Here is a 26,760-nt window from a genome sequence, read left to right on the forward strand (position 1 = left end):
AGAGATTAGTTACATTCTGTTAATCATAGGTAGAACAGCAATGCATTGGATGAATAGAGAAGTAAGTAGTACAAGAAAAAGTGATGGATTAGATGAAGCAAAATTAATGTGATTAATGTACTTGGATTTTTCTTTTTGAAGTGGTTAACTTCAGCCTATGTACAACTTAAAATCTACCTCATGATAGTATTTCTTTAACTTCTAGCAAGAAACACAGACTCTCCTTTTAGCTATAGCATAAAATGTTAAAAATTGACATCACCATAATAATACAGAAACGCTAGGTAAAAAAGCACTTGCAAAAAAAAATCTAATTTGAATAATGTTTTGGGCTCAGTGCAACAATATGTAATTTAGAGAAGCTGAGTTGTGCAATAGATGAGCTGAAATGGAAAGTTAATCTTCCACACAAAATAAAGACAAAGAAAACGGAATGTCTGCTCTAGAGACTCCATACAGTGTATAGCTGTTCATTTGTCACAAGTGAGAAAACGTTTAATCGGTTCTGAAATGATGTATTCTCTCTTTATTTATCATGTTTAGTGACTTTAAGAGTGTCAGTATGTAAAGTGTTTATCCAAGGAATGGATTTCTGGCACATGGATAAAATGAAAAGTGAAATGTTTAGCACACAATAGACATATGTTCCAAGGTCTCTCTGAGTAAGTATCCTGAGATGAGAAGAAAGCACACAGGTCTGTGTTTATCTAGCTTACGCAGGCAGACAAGGAAGGCTCCAGCCTGATATTAACACTGAAGTGACATGGAATGTCTTCGCCATACCCCAAACAATTACATCACTCCCTTAACAATATTGATAAAGTGCAATAAAAAGGAACCTGGCACTTTCCAATTAGACCCTCATTCCTAAATACTTGTGGACCTGTCAAATACTTCACAAGTTAAAGCAGGAACCACTTTTTTTTTTTTTGAGGGGGGAGAAGAGTGGGAGAGTGTTGGGAGGAGAAGGGCCAAGAATTATATGTTACATTGTTATCATTTTAAATAATCCTTAGGTAATTTAGGTTAAACACTTCTCATTTTGTGCTGCGGCCCACAGCAGTATGGCTGAAATACTGAACTTCTACTAGATATGGATGGATGGATGAAGTGACTCTCTACTCGAATTAGAACACTTGGCCTTGTTTTCACGAAGAACAATTTCCTCTCCTTCCCCCTCATCCCTTTTCTTTGTGTTCAGTTTCTGAACATTTTTGCTTGCTGAAAAGTTTTTAATCATGGCCTTTATTTTCTGGGAGTGGGGAGAGAAATTTTAGTGCCATTTTTGGGGGCGGGGGGAAGGAAACTGAATTTCATTAAATTCAGAAGGGATAAGGTTTGATCATACAATTTACTACAGGAAAAAGATGCCCACAATATCAGACAGTCATTGTCACTGAAATACAGTACTTATGATACAGAAGTTTCCTTCCTTTCTCTCACCCCCTCCCCTCCCCCCCCCCCCCCCCCACACACACACTTCATTGCAAGGTAGGAGGAGCAGCTATAGCATCATGTTACTGGCACATGGTCAGAGCTGTGCCCGGCCTTCATATCTTCTCATACGGGTTCTTGTAGAAGCAGGAGCTAAGTACTAAAGCCAGACAATTAATTTGCACTGAAAATTACTCAATTTCAGATGATTTATGTGGAGCCTCTGAAAATGATGTTGCTTGGAGCAGTGTATGTTTAGAGTCTTCTAGATTATTACACAGTGTATCCCTTCCAAATATTATAAACTATATTTTTTGTATATGTTTTCACTGTTTACTAGGATTGCAGGCAAAATGGTGATAAGATATGATTACAAGGAGGCATTCCCATTTAAGGGCTGCTTTCCTTTGGACTCCTTAGATGGCTGAAGGCTGTAGAAAGGAGCTTTAAAAAGGCATTTTGCTATTGATCCCTAGTGAAGGCCAGATAGGCCAAAATGTTGGATTATCATCCTGGCTGGGTTATGTTGTGATTGATTTAAAATGATATGAAAATTTAGAATAAGTTCTGCTATGTGAAATTGAAATTTGCTGTGTGATGCAATAACAGATACTTGATTTATAATAAAAGGACAAATGAATGGTTTCTGCACACTAACGTGATTGTTGGCAAGGGAATTTAGGATGAGTACAATTGGATATGGAACACCTGTCTACCCATTTCAGGATGTTTTTGGTTTGGTTTATTTTATTATTTGGTACAGGTACTTCTACATTCCAAGGATTGCTAGGGTTTAAAGTGCTTCCCAAGTGCTGTCTCTCAGGCACCTCTTTGTTTTCAGAACTTTTTTTTTAATACATTTAGCAATGTTATGTTTCTCTCTTTGCTGTAGCAACAGGTGAATTGTAGGAATGTTTACCTCCAAAATTCCCTGAGAAATAATGTAGGCCTAACAGGACAGTCCTTGCATGCAGAGAACTTCCATCAGCTTCAATGGCATTAGATATGGTAGGGACCAATACTTCGCACCTGCTCTTGTGCTGACAGGTTGATGACACCTTGAGTAATAACAAACCTGATAGTAGAATGGTACTGTTGAAAAGCAATACTAGAAATTTAGCACCTAAGTCTGGTAAGCCTTTAAAACCTTAAGCTTTACTCCCACCCCGCTCCCTGCCACACAATGGTTTGGATTTCCTTCAGAGGTGATCTGCAAAGCTAAAATGTAATAGAATTAATGCTTGAAATATGTGTTGAAAGCTCCCACTAGCAAGGCTGAGAGTGGAGAGAGAGAGAGAGATCGAGCAGAAAAAATAAAATTAAACTGAAATGTCAGAGAATATGGTTGGACTCTTTCTTTCTCCTCTGGGTCCCTTTCACTACTGTTTTCCCTGCTGCCCATACCCTTGTGACCTTCCATTAATTGACAGTTGGTTCCTTCCCTGTTAGATCTCCTTCTCACTTGGTGGCTCAGATTACTGGTGTGAGTTACATACAGTAGGAATTTACACATCATAGCTATATATTAGTTGTAGTAGAAGGGAAATGCTCTGTGGGAAAAGGGCGGAAAACGGAAACAGGTAATACATGAGCTTAGGAACTGCCGCACATGAGGTCAATGGTCATTCTAGTCCAGTGCCCTGTCTCTAATAAAGGCAAGTGTCAGACCATGTAAATCCCTATAATGGATAATTAGGGAATAACATTTCCCATAAAGGAAAGTTTCTTCCTGAACCCAGGCAGAATCATGAAAATGTATGTCCATTTATAAAATGTTTATCTAATTTTTGAAAAAATTTATCCATTTACATGTCAGTTTTTTGAATGTTTAAGTATTATGTTGTGGGTTTGGGGTTCCCCCCCCCTTTTTTTTAATTTCCTGTTGTCAGTTTTAAATGTATTGCCTTTTAATTTCATTAGGGGACTTCAAGTGCTAACACAAACATGTATCAAATCTCACTCTGGGACAAGGCTTAGAAGTACCAATTTTATGCCATCAAAAATTGTTGCTTTTTGGAATAGCTAGTTCTAAGACTCATAAGGAGGGTCTATTCTTAGCTCTACAGTAAATGAGATGCAGGAGTTAGTTCAAGAAGCAATTATAGTGGAGCTACTAAGCAATAGTGACACCAATATAATTAAAGTCAATATGTTTGAGGTAAGAATCATGCTGAAAATTAGCACTGTGGCACTGAGCTTTTAGAAAAGGAGTTTTTAAAAAAAACAACAACAACAAGGAGTTAGTCAAAAAACGCTCTAATTGCAGAAATTAAAATCCTTAGTTCCAGCATGTTTACTTTTTTGATAACCACTGCATGTTCAGCAAGTGGTTTCACTACAGTGATGCCAAGATTGTTTTCTTGAGAGATTACAGCTGAATTTGAATATGATTAATCATATTTTTCTTGCAGCATGCATCACCTTGTGCTTATGTAATGCCAACGAACCCCGATCATCGGCAGGCAGGCTCGAACCGGGGACCTCTGGAGCTTAGTGCATGAGCCTCTAGCGCATGAGCTAAAAGCCAACTTGCTGTTAGCTAAGGCTGTAGAGCAGACTCATTTTATCTCTCTCTCTAAGTGGTCTCCATGCCACTAGATGGGACAGAACACCACACCCAGGAGGTGTGTGGGTTACACTTGCATGCACTGAAAGTTATCTTCCATCACATTGCCCAATTGGCAAGTTTAGCTAGATTCTTCTGTAGTTCCTCACAGTTTAGTCTTGTCTAACCTAGATAATTTTGTCATCCACATTTTTGTTGGGAAGTGGAGCAGGAAGAGAAGAAAATAGAGTAGGAAGAGTAGATATGTCCCTGCAGGCATTGCTCTTTTCCCTTCTGCTGTAATAACCACCTTATGGGCTAGATCCTGATCCAGCTCCCAATGTCCTGGGCACACCAGTTAAGTTAGACAATTGCAAGGAATGTGGTTTAATTAGGCCACAACTTTATTAATTTAACTCATCTGGGACATATCCACCAAAAACCTGTACAGTGCAGGTCATCATTCCTTCCTTAATTGTTTCCACCTGGTGGAGGCATGCTGTCAGCCCACTTTTCTTCCATGGCAGGTCCCCAGCCCATTGCAGAGACCTCACCATCCTCCCCTGGTAGAACATGAGGGTTAAGAGGCTGAGGGGAAAGGGCTGTCTCCTCACTATACCAAACATTAGGAGCCCCAACCCTGTTACCCAGCTTCTTTAGGGGATGCCAGGCATTAGCCAAAGCTGTGTTTAATGTTGTATGTATATTGAATCTGATAGGATACATGTGGAGCTTTCTACTTATATATTTAAAGAAATTGATGTCCCTCATCCTGCAGAGACATCCAGTATCCACAGAGACATTGGGGTTCACCAGCATGGAGCATCTTTCAAGACTGGGCCTATGTCAATAAAATAAATTACTCAAAATAAAACAAAAAATATTATGTGGAAAGTCACCTCGCGTCTCACACACACAACTCCTTTAAAAATGGTAGCCTTATGGTACGTCTACACAGCATAAAAAAACTCCAAACCCAACCCTGCAGCAGCGAGTCTCAGAGCCCAGTCAACTGATTCTGGCATACCGGGCTTGCACTACAAAACTAAAAAATAGCAGCAAAGATATTCAGGGCTGGGTTGGAGCCCAGGCTCTGAGACTCAGGGGGTGGAGGGGTGTCTCAGAAGCTCGGCTCCAGCCTAAGTGGGGAAGCATACATCGCTATTTTTAGCCCTGTAGCATACGCCCCATTAGCCCAACTCAGTTGGCTGTGGCTCTGAGTTTCACTGTCATGTGTTGCTTTGGTTTTGGTTTTGATTTATTTTCAGTGTAGACATGCATTTAAATGCACTAGGTTGAGAAGATAAGGTATGTTAGCAGAACAGCTGGAGGAAAGTTGGAACTTAATATGAGGTAAATACCTCTAGCTTGCTGCAATGAGGCCAACAGATTGTGGATCAGACCCACTACTATTCTGGGTCAATAGGCACCTCATTGTTTGTGCAAGTTAAACTGGCTAAGGGATTATTAAATATAATTGAAGCTCATATGTTAATCTTAAATACATCTTCTCCTGACTTTCAAAGATGGATGTACATGAATGTACCACAAATGGCCAGTTCAGCACACAGCTTACCGTGTTTCCATGTAACTCAACAGGTATGCACAATAGTGATAGTTGTGTGACTGTTAAGTTGCAAACATCAAACTGTGGAAAAAGAGGCCAGATAAGTCATTGTTTCGTCACCTGAGGATTCCTCTACATCAGGGTCGTTCAAAACAGCCAAAAGGAGGGCTAAGGTTGTGGTCCAGGGTTTTGACAGCTGTTACAGAATATCAAAAAACATATATTGAATAAAAAGAAATAATTTAGCATTCTGTTCACAACTTACCTTTATTTAATTAGAAAACTTTCACAGCCCTGGACCCAGAGATCCTATTCTTATTTATAGAGCAGGTACAGCACAGGCAATGACATTGCAAGATTCCCCAAAGTGCCCTACCAAAATATCTCAATCCTGAGCTAAAGGGGCTAATTCTAGGGTTGAAAAGGTAGGTTAGTCTCCATGCTCACTTCACTCTTTGGCCTCTGAGAGTTCCAACAAGATTGCTGCTTTGTTCCAGTCGTGGTTGTAGATTTTGTATAATGGACTTTGTCCATGGGAAACTAGACTGAGGAAGCCAACAACCACTGGATGGCTTCAGGCATTAGATTACTGGCCTGGGCTGCATTTGCATTGGTATTCTAGAGATGAAAGGCATAATCCATTAGCAACATCCTGAGTCAATCAGTCCCCTGCAAATTGTAACTTTTCCAAAGAAATGATTATAAAATAGCTTAAATTCTGAATGTTGCATGTTGAATGTAACGATTCTCTGCCACTTACACTGTATGTTCTGTGACAGTTGCTGAATCTGTAAGTGTTGCTGAATCTGCTACAGTCATTATAAAGTATAAATTATAAATATTTATGTTGTGCAATTATATTATTTATTCATTTATGCTTTTGATACTATCAGTTGTTATAATTAAGCATTAAGGATGTTGAGTGTTCATTGTTATATTAAGAATAGAAAAATACCACAAAATACTAGTCTGCGACAATATAATTTCTTGGCCTTCCGCTTTTATGATTTATGTTGGGGGGTGGCTGGCATAGGAGTACTCTGTGAAGATATTCCTCCAAAGCAATTTCCCCCCCAAATACAAAGTTGTTTGATTTTTTTTTCTTTATTGGAGCAATAAAACATTTTTTGCATTCAGTATACATTTATGGGATGGAAGGGGTGGAGATGAGGAAGATGATTTAGAATGAAAAACCTTGCAAACATTTGGAAACTTTTTATGGGGGGCAGGGGAGAAACTTGAGACCTTAGTTTGTTCTCTAAAGAACAAAATTACAAAAACCATACTTACACAATATAAATCGGCAAAAGCAAGGAAAGATTGATGGTTCCTGGCAGTTAATTTAAAGTGGTATGTTAACTTGGCTTTGTTTTTAATACAATAATACTGTTTTCTGCCTAACAAAACAAAATTTGCTTATAAAATTTTGAATGCTTAATTTTTTTTCCCTATACTTGTGTTTACAATCAAATTTCCCCACTTTTCATTATGCAGGACAAGGATGGCAATAGGTGGAAATGTGTAAAAACAGTGTATGAAAATGCACTCATAACCTTGAAACCACAATAAAAAGGGAACCTGAATGAAATATACCAACTTGTCCAAGTGACTGTTTGGGATCCTGTTTCTCCCAGTCTTCTATCTCAGAAACTAGGAGGCCGGTCCCTTTTTGAAGCAGGACCCAAGAGGAAAGAGGCTTAATTCCACCTGCTAGAGCTGCTGAGAGCCCTCCAAATCATAAGCCTAACCTTGATCAGATAGATGGAGTTTCAATGGTTACATGTTCTCACTAATATGTTTATACTATACGAGCTGTATATTCTATACAAGAGACAACTGAATATTAGTCATTGCTTTTGCCTCTAAACAAAATGATGCTGAGAGGGGTTAATAATGACAATTCATTTGACTAACTTTCCAGAGAGCAGCTACAAACTGCTAGCTATACACTGTACTCTTGTTTTCATGTCTCACCTTAAATCCAAAGGGCCAAATTTTGCCCTTATAATGGACTTATAAAGCCTCACTACACAAGTTGGGCCTTAATATAATACAACTCATGTCAAATTTAAATAGAGCAATAAGTTGCATGCATTTGTATACTGTCTTGTTGATTACATCTAGCTGTTCTTCTCCCTCTCCAAACACACCTACACTTCCCCTTACTCGATCTTAGTTATTAGCTGTTTTACCTGTGACTTTAATCACTGGCTAGCATGTACTTTATGAAGTAGATAGACCTACTATCTGAATCAGGGAATGCTTCTGGAACCCAAAAGCCTCACAACTACTACCATGGGGGAAAATCCCATGAGGTAATGTCAATTAATTAAACTCAAATTTACTTACACTTAGCAACTTTAGGGCATATCAATAGCAGCTGATCATTTAGACTCCAAAACCTGAGGTATCAGGAGCATCCAAGTATAGCTGCAGATGAAATCCTTCATTTGTTGTTAAACAATCTAGAATCATCTTCATGCTCTTAAATCCATGTTTAGATTGATCACTGCTGCTATGATGTGCCTGCAGGTGTTTTGTTTTGTGTGTTTGGAACTGGGATGTAGAGAGAGAGAGAGAGAGTGTGTGGGTTAACCATCTCTCAGTAAGGTCAGCCAGGAATAATGTCACTGCAAGTGACATTCAAACTATGTCTCTGGACCTACAGTTACCTTTATGTGTTGGCTGCTGGAGCCTGGGTAGCCCCTTCTGAGGAGACTCTGCAGCTGTTTCTTCATTGCTGAGTAGCACTAATTCTAATTCATTTCTTAAAAGTGCCAATTTGTTGGTTTGTTCCTCCATTCCTCTTCCTTCAGCAATAGGCACTCTCATATCATCCACAAATTAAGAGAGAGATCTCCATACACACACATTTTGTTGGTATTGATAAATTGGCCAGATGAATGGATAGTTGTCCAGTCAATGTATGACACATGGCAGACCTGAATTTGAATCATTGTGAGCTGCTGTAGTGTGTTAACTGGAGAACAAAATGATAAAGCAATCTATGGCTTGCTCACAAAGTATTTCTAATTGATTTGACCCAGTAGGTAGACATGCTGGTGGCGAGTAGGTTTAAAGATTGTCAGGTTTTTCTAATAATGCTGATTGTTAGGTTTAGTTGTTTATGTAGTTGAATATCTATAGAAAAATGCACAATAGCATAGGTGTAAAATAAGTAGCATGTAGCAAGGTCTAGGATGTTTTTCTGAAATGTGCCTGGAAATGAAACAATTAAGTTTTTAGAGACTAGATTGGGGGGAGGGAAGATTGGGGGAGGGAGGGAAGCTAACCACCTTCCCTAATCTAACTTCCTTATTTATTTTCTCAGAAACCACCACCTTCGCAGATTTAGCAGATTTAAAGATATTTAAATGTTCTTTGGGGCCAGTGTGGGGAATATGAAAACCTATTTAAAATCCTTTTAACAGATATTTGGCCTTTGCCCTGTCTGGATAAGGCAGCAGTGTGAACATCAATGCCTTATTTTTAATCAGGCTTGAAAAGTCACGCTGACTGGAACAAAGCCACTGACCTCCTGTACCTCTATTAATCCTTGAAAATAACCCTAACCCTCTCCTCTCCCACCTTCTCTGACACACAGATTTTGTGTTGTTTTGAAACATGACTTAGTAGTATGGGGGACTTAGGCACCTTTCATCTGATGAACTCATAGTGCTTTATGAACATTAAGCAAGTTTCACAACACCTCTTTGGAGTAGTAAGTATACCCATTTCACAGATAGGGTAGGTGAGGCACACGGAGCTTATGTGACTTTCACAAGGTCATATGTTACTGAAACAGATTTGGAAATGGAACCCAGGGGTCTTGAGTCCCAATCCCCTACTCTGACTACCATACTCATGCTGCACATGTAGCTATAAGCACTACTGGAATGTGTTTTGCTTCAGGGTTTGTTAAAGGACCAACAAAGCACTTGGATGAGTTGCCCTGCTGAAATGCAATGTAGAAGGTATCTGTTGTGTGGCTCAGTAATGTGGTCTGAAATGGCAATATCCACTCCTAACCTCATGGGTTTATTTGCGGCTTTGTCTAAATCCCTTTTTGTAATTGAGACATAAACTGAATGTCCCTTCCAGAGTCAGCTTTGAGGTCTCTCTATTTTAACATATGTAATCTTATGGATTTCAAAATCTGATATTCACAGAGTATGCTAATGTAAACAAGTTACTCCTTCCCAAATTTCTGGGGATCTAGGGTCACTTCTCCCTTGCTTTATCTTGATCTTTTGCTTTTCATATCAGAATCCTACCACCTTCTCTTTCAAGATACAATAAGGAGAACATCAAAGTACCTCTGACTGAAGAAGTTGAAATGATTACTTTGGATTTGTTTCACCTGTGCTACCAGGATAACTAGCTAGATTCCTGGGGCTTCCTGCTTTTAGGCCCAACTGTGTCACAGGTTGTGTCTTCTGCATTTGCATGAACAGGTGTTAGAAAAATGGCACATTAACTGACAATCTGCCAAGCTTCTGGTCTTTCACATTTTACAAGCAGCTTAATTTCCCCTTCCCTCAAATTGGTTTCCATGGGAGGTGATCAATCTGGCTGGGGACTTGCATTTTGCTGTAACTGACTGGAAGAAGGAATGCCATTAGCCAGAGTTAAACCTAGATATATGGCTGAATTGGCTATACTGGTGGTTCCCAGCAAGATTAGCAATGATCAGAGGAAAAGCCTCACTAACTCCCTTTGATCCCATGGATTGTTAATGAAAGCCTTCATGTCTTCTGTAAATGTTAGTACCATTTATCAAACTCAAACACATATTTGTTGGAATTTCATTCTGGCCTGGCTCCCTGTTTGATGAGATAGTTTCATGTAGAGGCATTATAGCTCGTTACCTCAAATTTAAACATATTACTTGAGATGACTGTTTTTCATTCTCTTGTGATGTTCATCTTCTAGTCAGCATGATAATGTTTTTTGCAGATCAGTCCTTTCGCTACTAGGGTTCCCTTGTTTCATGCTATAATTGGGTCTGATATCCCTGTGTCATTTGTTGGAGCCTCTTTGCCTAGGTGTTTGTCAGAACAGAGCCTCTTCTTTCTTTGAGCTTCTGATTTTTCTGTGTTTTGCCAACACAGAATGGTCTTTAAGTAGCTTACTCAAAAATGGCCACTGACTCAAAAGGTGCCTGAAGATTCCCATGCCATCCTGTAATGCCTGTCACTCTGCATATGCTTTTGATTAGCTGGCTGGCATGTGCACTAACAACTGTCATAGCACTCTTGCTGTAACTATTATTAAGGTAATCAGTCAGTTGGTTCAATTGGTGAAATCCTAACCACATTGAAGTCAATGCCAAAATTTCCTTTGTTTTCAACGGGGCCAAGATTTCATTCTGTGACTAATATGATCTCACTATGTAAGGTTCATAAAATGTTATTGCATGGGTGGCTGAATAGTAGTAATCTGAATTACGACGTGGGACACCAATCTGGTTCCCTGTCTGTCTCATCTCTCTTTTTTTAGTGTCCATTGCTCTACTGTCGTGTTGTCCCATTCTCCTGCACCCCAAACCAGCAGGCTTTGGAAGTGTTACACAAATAGTGTAACACAAAAATAAAAAAAAAATTCTGAATTATATTCTGAGCCATTTTGTTGTCCACAACATTTTTTTCACAAACTGGCCATTTTTTTCATAGAAACAAGTGAAAATTTAAATTCTCATATTTTGATGTAATAATTGTATGAAGAATATTTTGAACATGTTGGCATTTTAATTACAAATAAAATTGGATGAGATTTCAATAAAATTATTATACACCTATTCCTTGAGATAACTTTATCCTTTTGAATTGAAATTCATAATTTTTTTTTTCACGTGGGACCATTTTTTAAAATTTGGAACTAAGGGAGAGAAGCTCTAATTATGGGGGTTTTCAAATTTCATTGAAATCACAGCCATTGTGCTAAATCTTGGTATGTAGCCTTCTGTATCCTTCACGAGCAATTCCTGCTTGCACTTCAGCTCTACATACGCTACTTTGTCATCTATGCTAGCAATATCTATGTTCAGAAATGGGTGTCAAACACAGTTATGTCAGAATCATGATTGATAAGTATTTTCTAGCATGACTGTTGCTACCAGTTTTACTATTGTCTAGGGTAGAAAATAATTGTTTTAACACCACCTTTCTATGGACTGTTCCAACTAGATTGTCTATTGTATTGTGTCATAGTGAAAGACTGTGTTTAGAACTGCTTTAGATTTCAGCTCTGTTTTGAAAATGGTTTCAAATATAATAAAAATGCAATGTGAGGAAAGGAGTTGAGGTCTGGCTTTGCTGGGCTCTGAAGAGAGTACATTCATTCTTGGCTTTAGAATGGACAAAGCTTTTGTTAAAAACCGTGTGTGAGATTAAATATCAAACCCTAACCCTTGCTGAGGAAATATATTATAACAGAATATGTACAGGAAAACATCAGAGCTAGATAATCTCTATATTTCACTCCTATTACCAATAGCAATTGTGTATTATGCCAGGTTTTGGATGCAGAAAGAAAATTCTGTATCAATAGATAATAAAATACTTGGTGGTTTTGTTGTCTTTGGCAGCTTTTTGGAAACTGCAGCCTATTTCTGTATGAAACCAAAAATGGGAGAGAAGGAAGTGTCACCTCATGCTTTCTTCAGTATTTGGCATGAATTCAGTTCTGACTTCAAAGACCTCTGGAAGAAGGAAAACAAACTTATTTTGCAAGAAAAGTAGGTGTCTTCATTTTTACAATGACTGTTAATATTCTTTCTAAAAGAGTATTATTAGGAGCAATATCTCAGGGGAAAAAATCAACATGGGCATAAAAATACATCTAATGTCTTTCAAATAGCTTCTGATACAAACTTTTATTGAAATGGTTTTTTTTATAAATGCATCCTAACAGTCATGAAGTCTACTAATGAGTAAAAATTTCAGTTTGCACTAAACTTTTTCTGTCTTTTTCCACATGACCATGAATGATGCATTAGAGCATGTAATTGATACATCACTATTAATCCAGACAATGAAATGTTGTTCACTTAAGTCCTGAAAGTCATTGAGAGGTTTTTCCTTCATATATTATAGTGAGTCATAGACAGGGCCCGGTATCCAGAGATGATATCCTAAAATATTTGACCTATTATGGCAGGGGGAGACAAAAATCTAGCAAGGTCATCCCACAAAGAGAACCAAAACAAACAAAATACCCAAACTCTACTTTTTTGAGCTTTCTTGCACCATGATAGAAATAAGGCATGATCACTTTAAAAAAAGTGGCATAACTGCCTGTGTCTTCTGTAACCCTCTGGTTTGTGTGTATAACAGGTGCCCCTTTGTGCCGATCCACAGATGATGTAGGCCTGTTACAGCTCTCAGCTAGGAAATCTTGGCTCTTTAGCTCAAGCTAGTATGTTGGTTAAGATTGTGGCTGTCAAATAAGCGGGAGCTTGTCCAGTCATTCTAACACGCACTTAGAAGTGGATTACACCTTACATTAGAGGAGCTACGAAGTCTATTGTATGCTGTATATAGTTATCATTTTTGATAACTCAGTGAACATAAGAATGTTGCTATGATTTAATAAATGTCAAAATAAAATGAAATTTTACAGATGTAGGCCCCGAAACAGCAAATGTTTATAGACATGCACAACTTTACACATACAAGTAATTCCAATGACTTCCGTGGGAAGTTAATGAAATTACTCACATTAGCAAAATTTGTCATGTAAGCTTATATTTAGGCACCTAAATAAAAAGGGCTTGCTTTTCAGAAGGGCTGAGCATGCATAATTCCCACTGAAATTAGATTACTGAGTGGCTAATGTCAGTGGAAACTAGCACCTAGAAAATCAGGTAGCTAAGTCAAATTATTGATTTTTAAGTAAAGGGGAAAATATTTTAGAGTGAATGCCCTTTTCACAATTAAGAAAACAAAGACTGGATTCTGATTCTATTACAAGTTTATGGAGCAAATATTAACACAGTGCAGGTACTTACTGGATGGAGGTGCACTTCATTGTACTGCTTGTCTGAAATGATTTCATATACTTAAATATCGCTCTTTAGTATTTAACTTCAGCCCAAGTTCATTCTGTCTGCAGTTTCCCATGCTGGGATATAGCTGCCAAAAGATTATCTTGTGTTTCCATGTATTTTTTATAAAATTGTTTTTAAAAACATTTTTTTCTTTTTGAGATTATTGGGTTATTTTCCTTAAAATGGTGAGAACTCTTCTCATTATACATATTGTTTCCTTTAGTATTAAAAAAAACAACAACAACAAAAAATGGGGAAGATACATTTTAACTCTTTATGGAAATGGAAAATGTTGAAAACACTTTTTGGATTCTCTGCTAGTCATAAAATGTTTGTTTGCTTTGTTTCTCCACATATTTTGAGGTACAAGAGAAGTTGTATTGAAAACAGGACCATTAAGTGTTCACTTGCTTGTGTTTCTTATTACCCTACCCTAAATCATTATCCTCCATATTTGGCATCATATATAGTTGGTGTGGAGGAGGAGGAGATGATGAGCTGAAAAAAAGAGGTCCATGACTTCCCAGGGGGGAAATTAATCCAAGGCAGACAAAGACCCACTTTTATGAATGTTTTTCCATTATGATATGAGGAATGTGGAATACAGAAAATAGAACATCATGCTGAACTGACTCAAAGTTTTTTTGTAATGTTCTGTCAGCATGGATTAAGAATTTTGGAGGTCCTGGCTTGCTCTTTCCATCCCCAGGGTACCAAGGTTAATCATAATTAATGCTACTTAATTATAGTGATTTGCATCTAACTATATAACTGTTAACTAATCAAACCCCAGCAGGACATGCTATAGAGGCAACAGGCAAAATCTTAGAGGAAAAGAAATAATTTACAGAGCTGGTCAGAAATGTGAGCTTTTTCTGTTGAAAATATTATTTTCAGCAAAACATGAGAAACCTGAAATATTTCGGCAGACAATCAAAATATATGATTCTGAAATGTCATTTGCAGTCCCTCATGAGAGTTCAGGTGTCTCATGCTTCCATTCTCCTCCATAAGGGGGACTCCCTAGTCAGATTACCATTGTCTCACATCTTGGTGAGAAGGGAGGTGATGCATCATGGCTGTTGCATGGCCATGATGCATCGTGGGAGATTATAGAAGAGAATGAGTGACCCAAATTACAACTCCTATGAGGCACCACAATGGCATTTCAGAATCTATCAATTTTTTATTTTGGCCAAATTTTTGATGAGCAACCAAAATTTCCGTGGAAAGCACATACTTTTTGTGAAAACTCTAATTTAGCTGAAACCTAATTTTTTCCCATCAAACAGTGTCAATGGAAATTTTCTAACTAGCCCTAGTAAAAATATTTTCTCTAGAGGTGCCTCCAGACAAATGACAGAATGGTTTTCTTGACCCGTTGTAGTAGCCATTTCCAGCTCCTCTCATTAATGACAGGAATGTTGTGAATTGAAGGCCTCTTTGTACTGGAAGAGTAAAATGGAGAATAACCTGGGCAAGGCCCTAGAGTGGCTGAGAGTGTAACACTCCATAGTATTCCCTATTCCCTCTAAATTGCAGTAAGAATTAAAATGTAGGGACATATCTACAGTTGGTGTAAACTGACATCAAGGCTGTTGGATTTGAGGATCTGGTCTTTTGTTTCCACAGAGTGTCTCCAGGACTCTACATCTCTATGGTTCCATGACTTAAATTATTACCAAATGAATACTTTCCTGAGAGTGCATACTTTAGCTTTTAACTCAATGTGGAAACACTCTAAATCTGAAATACACTAATTTGCTTTGTGATGATACATGACACTCAGATGCCACTGATGTTATTTATACCTAAAAGATTGGTGCCTAGATTGCATGCTAGGTATCTCGTGCTAATATTTTAATGGTGAAATCCTGCCCCCCTTGAAGTCAATGGCAAAACTTTCATTAACTTCAGTAGGGCCAGAATTTCACACAATGTGTTTTGAAATCACAGTGGTTGCTTCTCTCTCTCTCTATGTTTGGTGAATCAAGTTATTTATTTTCTGTAACTAAAATCAAAGAGCAAGGTATTGTCTGTATACATTTATGTGACAGGTCTGATAAGGCCCCCCTTTTTTTTTCTTTGACTGTTACAATATAATTCTGTTGTTGGGGAAATAATTGCCAGGCTGCTGCAAAAAGGAAAGCAATTTGACAATGATCATATTTGTAAGAACTGTATCCTGTTCTTTTGTTTGAGCCCCAAAAGATTTTCTTTGTTTAACAAGATTACACTGTGAGCAGCATTTCTGGCCTAGTTTTAAGGTTCTTGGTCTTCAGTAGGGAAAACAAGGAGGAGTGATAGCTTCTTATAGTAGAAATTCCTTATCCAATCTTTGTAAATGTGAGTCAAATTGTTAATGCAATAACTTACCCAAAGACCTTTTATAAATGGTTTTTTTTTTCTAAGGTGCACCCTTATGCTACAGATGTGCCAAAAATGTGTGTGTTTAAAGAAAGCAGTCAGTAATTCTTTATTTTAAATACTTTCCAGTCTGGATTGCAGCTTGTATATTGGTTTGCCAGGCATTTATATGCAAAAGATAAACACAGCAGTGTCTAGTCTTGGTATTTCTCAGCTACCAGATGAGAAAAACCAAAGAAAAATGGCACAAGGTTAAGAACAAATTCATTTTTCTGAAGTTTTCAACTGCTTCTACTCAGTTGTGTCAGATGAAATAAAGCAGAAATGGAAAATACCAGTCACAGAGAAAATTCTACAAGACACTGCTGAATACAGTAGCAATAAAAAGAAAAATACACCTGAAATTTACACTTAAAGCATATTTCTGTCATTAGTACTATTGGGATTTCCTTAACTGCACCGTGTTTGGTAGCAACACTTTAGTCAAGCGTACGATGGGCATTCCATTCTAAATCACTCTGAGTTGTTTATAATATTCTCAGAAATGTTCCGTTTAGGCTGAAATTTCTTATGCTGGGTCTCAGCCTTAGGGTGATTTTTTTTGTTTTAGTTTTTTTTGTTTTTTAAGTCTAAACAAGACCCATTTAGCCACTTTTTTATTTACACATCTTTTTTTTTTTAAAGCGTGTTTTGTACTTTAAAATACTTTTGTTCTGTGTTTCATAACTAAAAATGGCTTTGTTTTGATATTCAATCTTGGCAGGTATAATCTTTTCAGAGATGAAAGGATATCATAAGCTTGCAAACAATTGGCTCCAAATTCAGCGCTCGTTACGTCTGTGCAACCCCACCAACATTAGAATTTGGCTCGATTTTGAATTAACGAACTAACAAACTTTGAATGATCTCACCTTTTTTCTTCCACTATATTTTTGTAATGTGCCATTAATAGACCACATGTTACATTCACATATTATGAGCTGTGAGCGTGTGTCTATCAGTATATGTTACAGCCAGACCTCGTGGATCATGTGATGGGATTCTGAAAAGTGGGTGTAATGGAAGCAGGACAGGTCACTTAGGGTAGGATTAGAGCTGTGTTCAGGGATATAGCATGTTGTAGGTGAAAGTAGCACATCCACTATTTGGAATCCAAATGTCTGATCTTGGTCCTGAGCACACATTTGCTGTTCAGTATTTAGGATTAAGACTCTCAGACATCTAGATATGAAATGTTTTGTTTATAGGCAGCTATTTTATCTAGAGCGGTGCAAATAACATAGTTTTCTGTTCATTAGCAGTTCTCAAAAATTGGGGAAAAAATCAAGTTGAACAGAAAATATTTTTTTAATTGAAAAGTTTTGTTAGACCCAAAGCGAAACACTTTATTACTACTTCAAGCACTTTTTAACCTTTTAAAAACAATTGTACATAAAAGTAAAGGATTTTTTTTAAAAAGTGGTTTCAAATAAAATTTTTTGAAATATTTCCATTTGGAATTAATTTATTTTATTTTATTTGGCTGAAGCAATTTGGCAAAATCAACATGAATTTGCAAAATGTTTCAGTGTCACCAAATCTGCATTTTTCACCAAAAAAAAATTTTGGTGAAAAAATTTCACCCAGCTTTAATCCTGTCCCCCTTGAGCATGTCAAGCTCTAAGTATTTAACTTTTTCCTTTTAAATCAATCTCGTCAATCTCCTATTTTTTTTTTAAATTTCTCTGAATTCCTTCTGGTTTCTCTAGATCGTCCTGGTTATGAGGTGTCCATCATTAAATGCATTTTTTTCAGATTTAGTTGCACTTGAACCAGATCAGAGAGAAAGGAACACTGGCTGCCTTCTCTACCATCCAAAGAAGGGAGACAGAGGGGCTAGGCAGGAACAACTGTGCCACCTGACTATAAACCTGGAACAGTCTGGAGCGGTAGGGCAAGAACCTCCCCAAGAATTGAAGATTGACTGGGAGGAGGGAAATCTGTGGAAGCACACTTAGGCCTGGTCTACACTAACCCCCAAATTCGAACTAAGGTACGCAACTTCAGCTACGTGAATAACGTAGCTGAAGTCGACATACCTTAGTTCGAACTTACCGCGGTTCAGATGCGGTCCACACGCGGCAGGCAGGCTCCCCGTCGACTCCGCGGTACTCCTCTCACTGAGCTGGAGTACCGCAGTCGACGGCGAGCGCTTCCGGGATCGATTTATCGCGTCCAGACCAGACGCGATAAATCGAACCCGGAACTTCGATTGCCAGCCGTCGAACTACCGCGGTAGTGTAGACCTGGCCTTAGAGTCTTATCTTCAGGCTGAGGTGAGCAAATTCCTCAATCTCAGAGAAAAATCCCCAGAGAGTGCAGACACACTTGGATGGCAGTCAAATACAGAATGAGTAAACCCTTGTGGGGTTTAGTTATATACAAAGTTAATTATTGGAATGTCTTCTATTGGTCTGGGTGGCAAAATCTGTCTTTCAAGACTAACAGAGCCAAACTTTTTTTTGTTTTTTTGTTTTTTTGTTTTTAATTATGTATACTTTGGCTCGTGACAGTAGCAAAGAGGGGAAGGCTTTCAAACCTTATTTTAAGTTTAAAAAGGTAAATAAAAGGAAAAGTCCAACATTTTAAAATGCCAGTATCACTGGAGCAGCATTAGAGCCTAATTAAAACCTGCTAGCCTTGTCACTAAACCTGGAGAGGCGTTGTTAATAATCCCGCCTCCCTTTTTTGCGTGGTAGAGTAGGCACAGAAGCTCCTTTCTCTATACCTCTGCACAGAGTACTGCTGCAGTCTCTTCAGACAATCACTGCTGCCCGAGAGAGCCCCACCCCTTGCAAAATTGTAGGAGTCTATCTGAATGTGGGGAAGAGCTCCTGCTTGCACAAAAGAAGACAAAAGGAGAGGAACAGTTGGGGACCCCTAAATGTGTGTGTGTGAAAACGGATTGTCTACTCACCCTGGCACATATTTATGAAATGGGGTGTCAGCTCATAGAAATGCACTTTGACTGACTCTTAGCTGTAGGTGGGAGAAGGTCATAAAATTGATCTACATCATTATTGTAAAGTTCTGACATCTTCCACCTCACACTAAGTATGAGAACTTCATTTCACTGACTCCATCCAACCTTTTAACTCCCATGCTAAATCTTTGACATTTTAAAAATAATCTGTAACCCCCTAAATTTACTCCTCATTTGACTCTAAAAGTTGCCCATTCCCATAAGAATAGCAGTTAAGCTGGCACTTGGCGTGTCACACTGTATATCTAGATGAAAGGGAGATTCCTGGCCAACATGTCTCCACAGCTCATTGATCTCCCCCTGCAGAAAGACTGGTATGTCTCCCTACAGATTCCCCAGCAGGATGATTTAAAACTTGCCGTTGAGCAATTTAATGTCTGGCATTAGATATCTATGCATTGCAGAGTAAGACGCATACTGGTAATCTGCCACTATTGCTTGCAAAGAAGGGCATTAAATCTCCTAGCACGAGCTATGTCCTCCCAAAGTAATTTAAGGGATCTTTTGTTAACCCTTATAATAAGAACCAGTAAATTAGACCTGAAAATGAGAGATCTGGGAACATGGAACTATTCACTTAGTAAGGAATGGGGAAGTGGGGGAAGAATCAGAGGGTGAAAAATGTCTATAGTAAGTCTTCAATGTGTCATTCCTGTGATAATGAAGATTAGTAGCATTGCCTAGCAAGGCCACATTTAAAAATCAATGTAAAATTAGCTGATGTAGGAAATGATGGTCATCTGTCCTGAAGGTAGCCTTGCTTCAGCCTTATTGAAAGTAATGGGAAATGGTGACCACTTTGACTAAGGACAAAATTCATGAATTTGCTGGTATAAATCAGGAGGTATAGAAACATTGTGTGTGTATGTACGTGTATATATGTATATGAGATACTTGTAATAAAATCACAAGAGTTGGCAATTCTGCACCATTTGGTGACTTAAGGATGGGATTTCCTTTAATTTTAAAAGTGTTGCCCTTTTGAACTTTGGATGTGTGTGTGTATTTGTGCAGATATGTTTCTCTATATATGGTTGGACACCATGGTTATTACACAATTGGCCTTTCTCTTGTTGCGCAAGAGGATCCTTTGGGGTGCGCGGCAGGAGAAGCGCCGCCGGAGCAGCGCTGCTTCGGCATTTCGGGTGGCCTTTTTACTTTTTTTTTTTTTTTTTTTTTTTTTGCTTTGGCAGTTTTGCTTGGGGCGGCAAAAATGGTAGAGCCAGCCCTGCGGCAGGGGGTGCGTGCTCAAAAAAATTTTAATGATAGGGGTGCGCGATCAAAAAAGTTTGGAGACCACTGTCATAGCAGAGCAAGACAAAATCTCTAGACCACCAGGAGCTTGGTCCCAAGTGATGCTGAGTGAAATTCGGAAGTTCTGTCCCACAGGAAATTCTAATGTTTCAACATTTGTCATCCTAAATCAGGAGGAAAAAAATGCAATATTAAAATATTTCAAGGAGTGAAGTATTCAAAAAATTTAAATTAGGAAATGTCGAAATGAAACATTTCTACACTTTCAATCAAAATGAACATTTCAACATAGTGCAATCAAAATGTTTGATTTTGGTTTAAATTAACTTGAAATGCTTCTAAGTTCAACATTAAACTGCATTTCCTATTGTGGTGCTTTGCCTCATGGGTGCTCTTATTTGAATACCTGATACCTCCATTCTTCCCTATGGGCCAGACTTCCTGGTCGGATTACATCTCCCATGAGATGTCACTTTCATGCCTTGATGTCCCATGCTGCTTGATTGTAGGGGAGTCCATTCTCCAATGTGAGAGATGTAGTCCTCCACAGAGCCCAGACAATAGGAGAGAACGGGAGCCCAAATTACAACTTTAATAAGGCTATGCACCATGATCCGGAAAAATGTTTCACATCAGTTCTAAGCTGAACAGTTCAAAACTAAATATTCCTATTTGGGTTAAACCTGTCCAGAATGAAAAATTTCATTTAGATTTTCCAGCCAGAAATTTTACAGAAACTGCATTTTTTGTCAGAGAATCATTCCAGCAGAAGATTTCTGATCCGCTCTAGTATCAAGTTTTGCAGAGTGCCAAGGACTTGTAGTACTGAAATGGATCCAAAGGCCATTCAATACTCAAGTTAAAAACTGGAGTAATATTAGAAGCAAGAGGAAGACCAAGGACAGGGTAAGCCCAATACTCAATGGGAGCGGGGGGAACAATAACAGAAAATATGGAAATGGCAGAGATGCTTAATGACTTCTTTGTTTCAGCAAAAAGAACGAGGAGTACTTGTGGCACCTTAGAGACTAACGAATTTATTTGAGCATAAGTTTTTGTGGGCTAAAGATGCATGCAGTGGAAAATATAGTAGGAAGATGTTTTATATATAAAAAATCACACAGAGAGAGAGAGAGAGAGAGAGCATGGAAAAATGGGGGTTGCCATACCAACTCTAATGAGACTAATCGATAAAGGTGGGCTATTATCAGTAGGAGAAAAAAAACTTTTGTAGTGATAATCAGGATGGCCCATTTCAAACAGTTGATAAGAAGGTGTGAGTAACAGTAGGGGGGAAATTAGCATGGGGAAATAGTTTTTAGTTTGTGTAATGACTCATCCACTCCCAGTCTTTATTGAAGCCTAATTTAATGGTGTCCATTTTGCAAATTAATTCCAGTTCTGCAGTTTCTCGTTGGAGTCTGTTTTTGAAGTTTTTTTGTTGAATAATTACGACTTTTAGGTCTGTAACTGAGTGTCCAGGGAGGTTGAAGTGTTCTCTGACTGTTTTTTGAATGTTATAATTCTTGACATCTGATTTGTGTCCATTTATTCTTTTGCATAGAGACTGTCTGGTTTGGCCAATGTACATGGCAGAGGGGCATTGCTGGCACATGATGGCATATATCACATTGGTAGATGTGCAGGTGAACGAGCCTCTGATAGTGTGGCTGATGTGATTAGGTCCTATGATGGTGTCCCCTGAATATATATGTGGACAGAGTTGGCAACAGGCTTTGTTGCAAGGATAGGTTCCTGGGTTTGTGTTTTGTTTTGTGTGGTGTGTGGTTGCTGGTGTGTATTTGCTTTAGGTTGGGGGGCTGTCTGTAAGCGAGGACTGGCCTGTCTCCTAAGAAATGTGAGAGTGAGGGATCGTCCTTCAGGATAGATTGTAGATCCTTGATGATGCGCTGGAGAGGTTTTAGTTGGGGGCTGAAGGTGACAGCTAGTGGCGTTCTGCTACTTTCTTTGTTGGGCCTGTCCTGTAGTAGGTGACTTCTGGGTACTCTTCTGGCTCTGTCAATCTGTTTCTTCACTACAGCAGGTGGGTATTGTAGTTGTAAGAACACTTGATAGCGATCTTGTAGGTGTTTGCCTCTGTCTGAGGGGTTGGAGCAAATGTGGTTGTATCTTAGAGCTTGGCTGTAGGCTGTGGTCTGGATGAAAGCTGGAGACATGTAGGTAAGTATAGCGGTCAGTAGGTTTCCAGTATAGGGTGGTGTTTATTTGACCATTGCTTATTAGCACTGTAGTGTCCAGGAAGTGGATTTCTTGTGTGGATTGCTCCAGGCTGAGATTGATGGTGGGATGGAAATTGTTGAAATCATGGTGGAATTCCTCAAGGGCTTCTTTTCCATGGGTCCAGATGATGAAGATGTCATCAATGTAGCACAAGTAGAGTAGGGGCGTTAGGAGAGAAGACCCGAGGAAGCGTGTTTTAAGTCAGCCATAAAAATGTTGGCCATGCGGGTACCCATAGCAGGGCCGCTGACTTGAAGGTATATATTGTACCCAAATGTGAAATAGTTGTGGGTGAGGACAAAGTCACAAAGTTCAGCCACCATGTTTGCCGTGACATTATCAGGGATACTGTTCCTGATGGCTTGTAGTCCATCTTTGTGTGGAATGTTGGTGTAGAGAGCTTCTACATTCATAGTGGCTAGTATTTTCTGGAAGATTACCAATGGATTGTAGTTTCCTCAGGAAGTCAGTGGTGTCTCGAAGATAGCTAGGAGTAATGGTAGCATAGGGCCTGAGGAGAGAGTCTACATAGCCAGACAATCCTGCTGTCAGGGTGCCAATGCCTGAGATGATGGATTTCCAGCTTTATGGATCTTGGGTAGCAGATAGAATACACCTGGTTAGGGTTCTAGGGGTCTGTGCAGATTTGTTCTTGTGCTTTTTCAGGGAGTTTCTTGAGCAGATGGTATAGTTTCTTTTGGTAACCCTCAGTGGGATCAGTAATGGCCTGTAGAATGTGGTGTTAAGAGAGCTGCCTAGCAGCCTCTTGTTCATATTCTTTGTTTCAGTTATCACTAAAAAGTTTAGCAGCGATTGAACGTCTAACATAATGAATGCCTGTGAAAATGAGGTAGGATCAGAATAGGGAAAGAACAAGTTAAAATTGCTTAGACAAGTCAGATGTCTTCAAGTCACCAGGCCTGATGAAATACATCCTAGAATACTCAAGGAGCTGACTGAGGAGATATCTGAGCCATTAGTGATTATCTTTGAAAAGTCCTGGAAGACAGGAGAGATTCCAGAGGACTGGAAGAGGGCAAATATAGTGCCCATCTATAAAAAGGAAAATAAGGACACGCTAGGGAATTACACACCAGTCAGCTTAATTAAAACACACACAAAATGCTTAATTAATTAAGCAATCAATTTGCAGATACCTACAAGATAATGTTATAAGTAACAGTCAGCATGGCTTTTTCGAGAACAAATAGTGTCAAACCAACCTAATAGCTTTCTTTGATAGGGTAGCAAGCATTGTGGAGAGGGGGAAGCATGGGGCATATCTTGACTTTATATAAGGCTTTTGATACTGTCTCCCATGAACTTCTTATAAACACTATAGGGAAATACAACCTAGATGGAAGTACTATAAGGTAGGTATATAACTGGTTGGAAATCTGTTCCCAGAGAGCAGTTATCAGTGGTTCACAGGCAAGCTGGAAGGACATATCAAGTAGGGTCCCACAGGGATCCGTTTTGGGTCACATTCTGTTCAATATCTTCATCACTGATTTAAGTAATGGCATAGAGAGTACACTTGTACATTTTGCAGACGATACCAAGCTGGGAGGGGTTGCAAGTGCTTTGGAGGATAGGATTAAAATTCAAAATGATCTGGACAAACTGGAGGAATGGTCTGAAGTAAATAGGATGAAATTCAATAAGGACAAATGCAAAATACTCCCCTTAGGAAGGAACAATCAGTTGCACACACACAAAATGGGAAATGATTGCCTAGGAAGGAGTACTGGGGATCATAGTAGATCACAAGCTAAATGATTCAACATGTAACACTGTTGCAAGAAAAGCAAACATAATTCTGGGCTATATTATCAGGAGTGTAGTAAGCAAGGCCAGAGAAGTAATTCTTCTGCTCCACTCCACGCTGATGCGTCTTCTCCTGGAGTATTATGTCCAGTTCTGGGCGCCGCATTTCAGGAAGAATGTGGACAAACTGGAGAAAGTCCAGAGAAGAGCAACAAAATGATTAAAGGTCTAGAAAACATGACCTATGAGGAAAGATTTGAAAAAAATGGGTTTGTTTGGTCTGGAGAAGAGAAGACTGAGAGGGGACATAACAGTTTTCAAGTACATAAAAGGTGGTTATCAGAAAGAGGGAGAAAAATTGTTCTCATTAACTCCTGAGGATAAGACAAGAAGCAATAGACTTAAACAGCAGCAAGGGTGGTTTAGGTGGACATTAGGAAAAACTTCCTAACCGTCAGGGTAATTAAACACTGGAATAAATCACCTAGGGAGGTTGTGGAATCTCCATCATTGGAGATTTTCAAGAGCAGGTTAGACAAATACCTGTCAGGGATGGTCTATATAATACTTAGTCCTGACATGAGTGCAGGGGACTGGACTAGAAGACCTTTCGAGGTCCCTTCTGGTCCTATGATTCCATGTTTCTATAATGTACAAGTCAAGGGAGTTATGCCAGATTTCATCATCCAAAGATGTGGACTAATCTCAGAAAGTAAAATAAATAAAATGTAGATCTACAATGCTTGCTAATCTCAACGAAATCTTCATCAACAAAACACACCAGACACTTTTTTCATTGTATTGTCAAGATGTGTGTTTGAGAAATGACATCTCGGGGCAGTACTGGGCATCAGTTCTGGGCATCAGTTGTTGACAAAGGAGGAAAATGTCCAGGGTTCTGCTACAGGTTAGCTTCTATTTTAAGTGGTCAGATTAAAACATTTTAATCCATTTGTCCTTGATCCCCTGAGCCAAAGTATGATTAATCACAGTGTCTTTCGGCCAGCTATTGTCTGCTACACAGTCCTTAAAGGAGCAGTGCAAGAAGTTGGCTGTGATATCAAGATAGTCCAACGCATAACCTCTTTGTTGGTAGGCAGAGGTTAGGTTTCATCCGTCAATTTGATGGGACCAGGTACATCATAATGTGCTTCTTATCTGTGTAAAAGTCTTTGCAGTCAGTTACTGAATCATGTCTGTTTCATCACTTCAACCCTGATAGCTTAGTGCAAGAGCTCTAAACTTTTGCTTGTGTTTTATAAACTACTTTTATTTTAACAGTTCTGATTTCTAGCTGTGATTATCTCATGCAACAAATATGACCTTCTGCTCTAAAAGAATATTTAGTAAATAATTAAATAAACACATTTAAAAACAGGGTGAAATAATCACATTTAGCCCTTCTCTTCATAAACAGTTTCACAAGAAAGATTTTTATAACTCTCTTTCCTTATGTGGTACTCCAGAGATTGGAGAAATATCTGGCACTGAATGGTTTGGCTGATTTTTAAAGAAATTGCTCATGGGTCTTAGTATTATAAACATGTTACTTGCAAGACAGAGCAATCCTCACAGAACAGTTTAAATCCTTTGTTTAGCATGTGACATCCCTTTTTTCTTTTATTTAACTGATTAAAAATCCATTTAATTCAAACTATGAAATCTCTTGCCTCACTTGGTTTTTTACTCTGTCTCACAATGTATTGGATTTGTACAGACACAATGGTGTTGAGTTTCATGAAGTATCTTGTCGAAGTGTAATAGTAATGTCTGCTCTTAGCTTGTTGTTGGAAGGTTTGTTGTGACCATTTCTACTACCTAAAGCACGCAACATTCCAACCTTGTCAGTATGTTTAAATTTGTCATGTACTAGTAGACTCTAGTGAAGTGTAAGGGTATTTCCACCAAGCCTACTCGGAGCCAGTCGGAAATGAATCTGTCTGCCACAGATACTTATTCAGACAAAATTATTAATGCTTTGTGGCAGGGAAGTGGCTCCCCTTCTCATTGGATTGAATGATGAGAGAAATTCTCTCAGTCTTGATAAGGCTGTGGTCAGGCTGGCGTTTGGTCTAGAAGGTAGATAAAATGATTCTGCCTTCGGGGCTGCAAGGACGTCTGGTTTCTTTTTCCTGTATCTGTGCCAAAGTGTATCTCCCTTATTCATCTTGCAAGCTGTCTTTAAACTTAATCATGGTGAACTTTTTGTATATATTTGCCTGACAATAAATAGGGGGGAGTGGGAGGTGAAAGTTCTGAAGAAAAACAATTTTATTATGATGGAAACAAGAAACCGCTCCCTCTGTTTAGATTAACCCTTAGTAAACTATCCAAATTTTATTCAAAGGCAGGATTTGAGAGCCTCTCTTTTGCACTGCATAATAACTAGCTAAAATGTAGGTTTTTCACATGCTCATGGATGTTGCACGTTTTTTTTACATTTACTGAGTGTTTCACTATTGCTGTAGCTGCATTGGAGGAAATCCTTTCTGGAATAAAGCATTTTAGCTAAGTGA

The 26,760-nt window shown here is 38.7% G+C and overlaps 1 protein-coding gene across 1 annotated transcript in view; it reads left to right on the forward strand.

Annotated features, from left to right (window-relative positions):
- Nucleotides 1–26,760, forward strand: part of FMN2 (formin 2) — a 230,875-nt gene that overhangs the window by 193,788 nt on the left and 10,327 nt on the right. The window contains exon 17 of the mRNA XM_065401668.1: nt 12,133–12,282. Within this exon, the coding sequence (XP_065257740.1) occupies nt 12,133–12,282 (150 nt within the window). The remainder of the gene's footprint in view (nt 1–12,132; nt 12,283–26,760) is intronic.

Source organism: Emys orbicularis, chromosome 3 (assembly GCF_028017835.1).
Source record: "Emys orbicularis isolate rEmyOrb1 chromosome 3, rEmyOrb1.hap1, whole genome shotgun sequence".
Taxonomy (NCBI): domain Eukaryota; kingdom Metazoa; phylum Chordata; order Testudines; family Emydidae; genus Emys; species Emys orbicularis.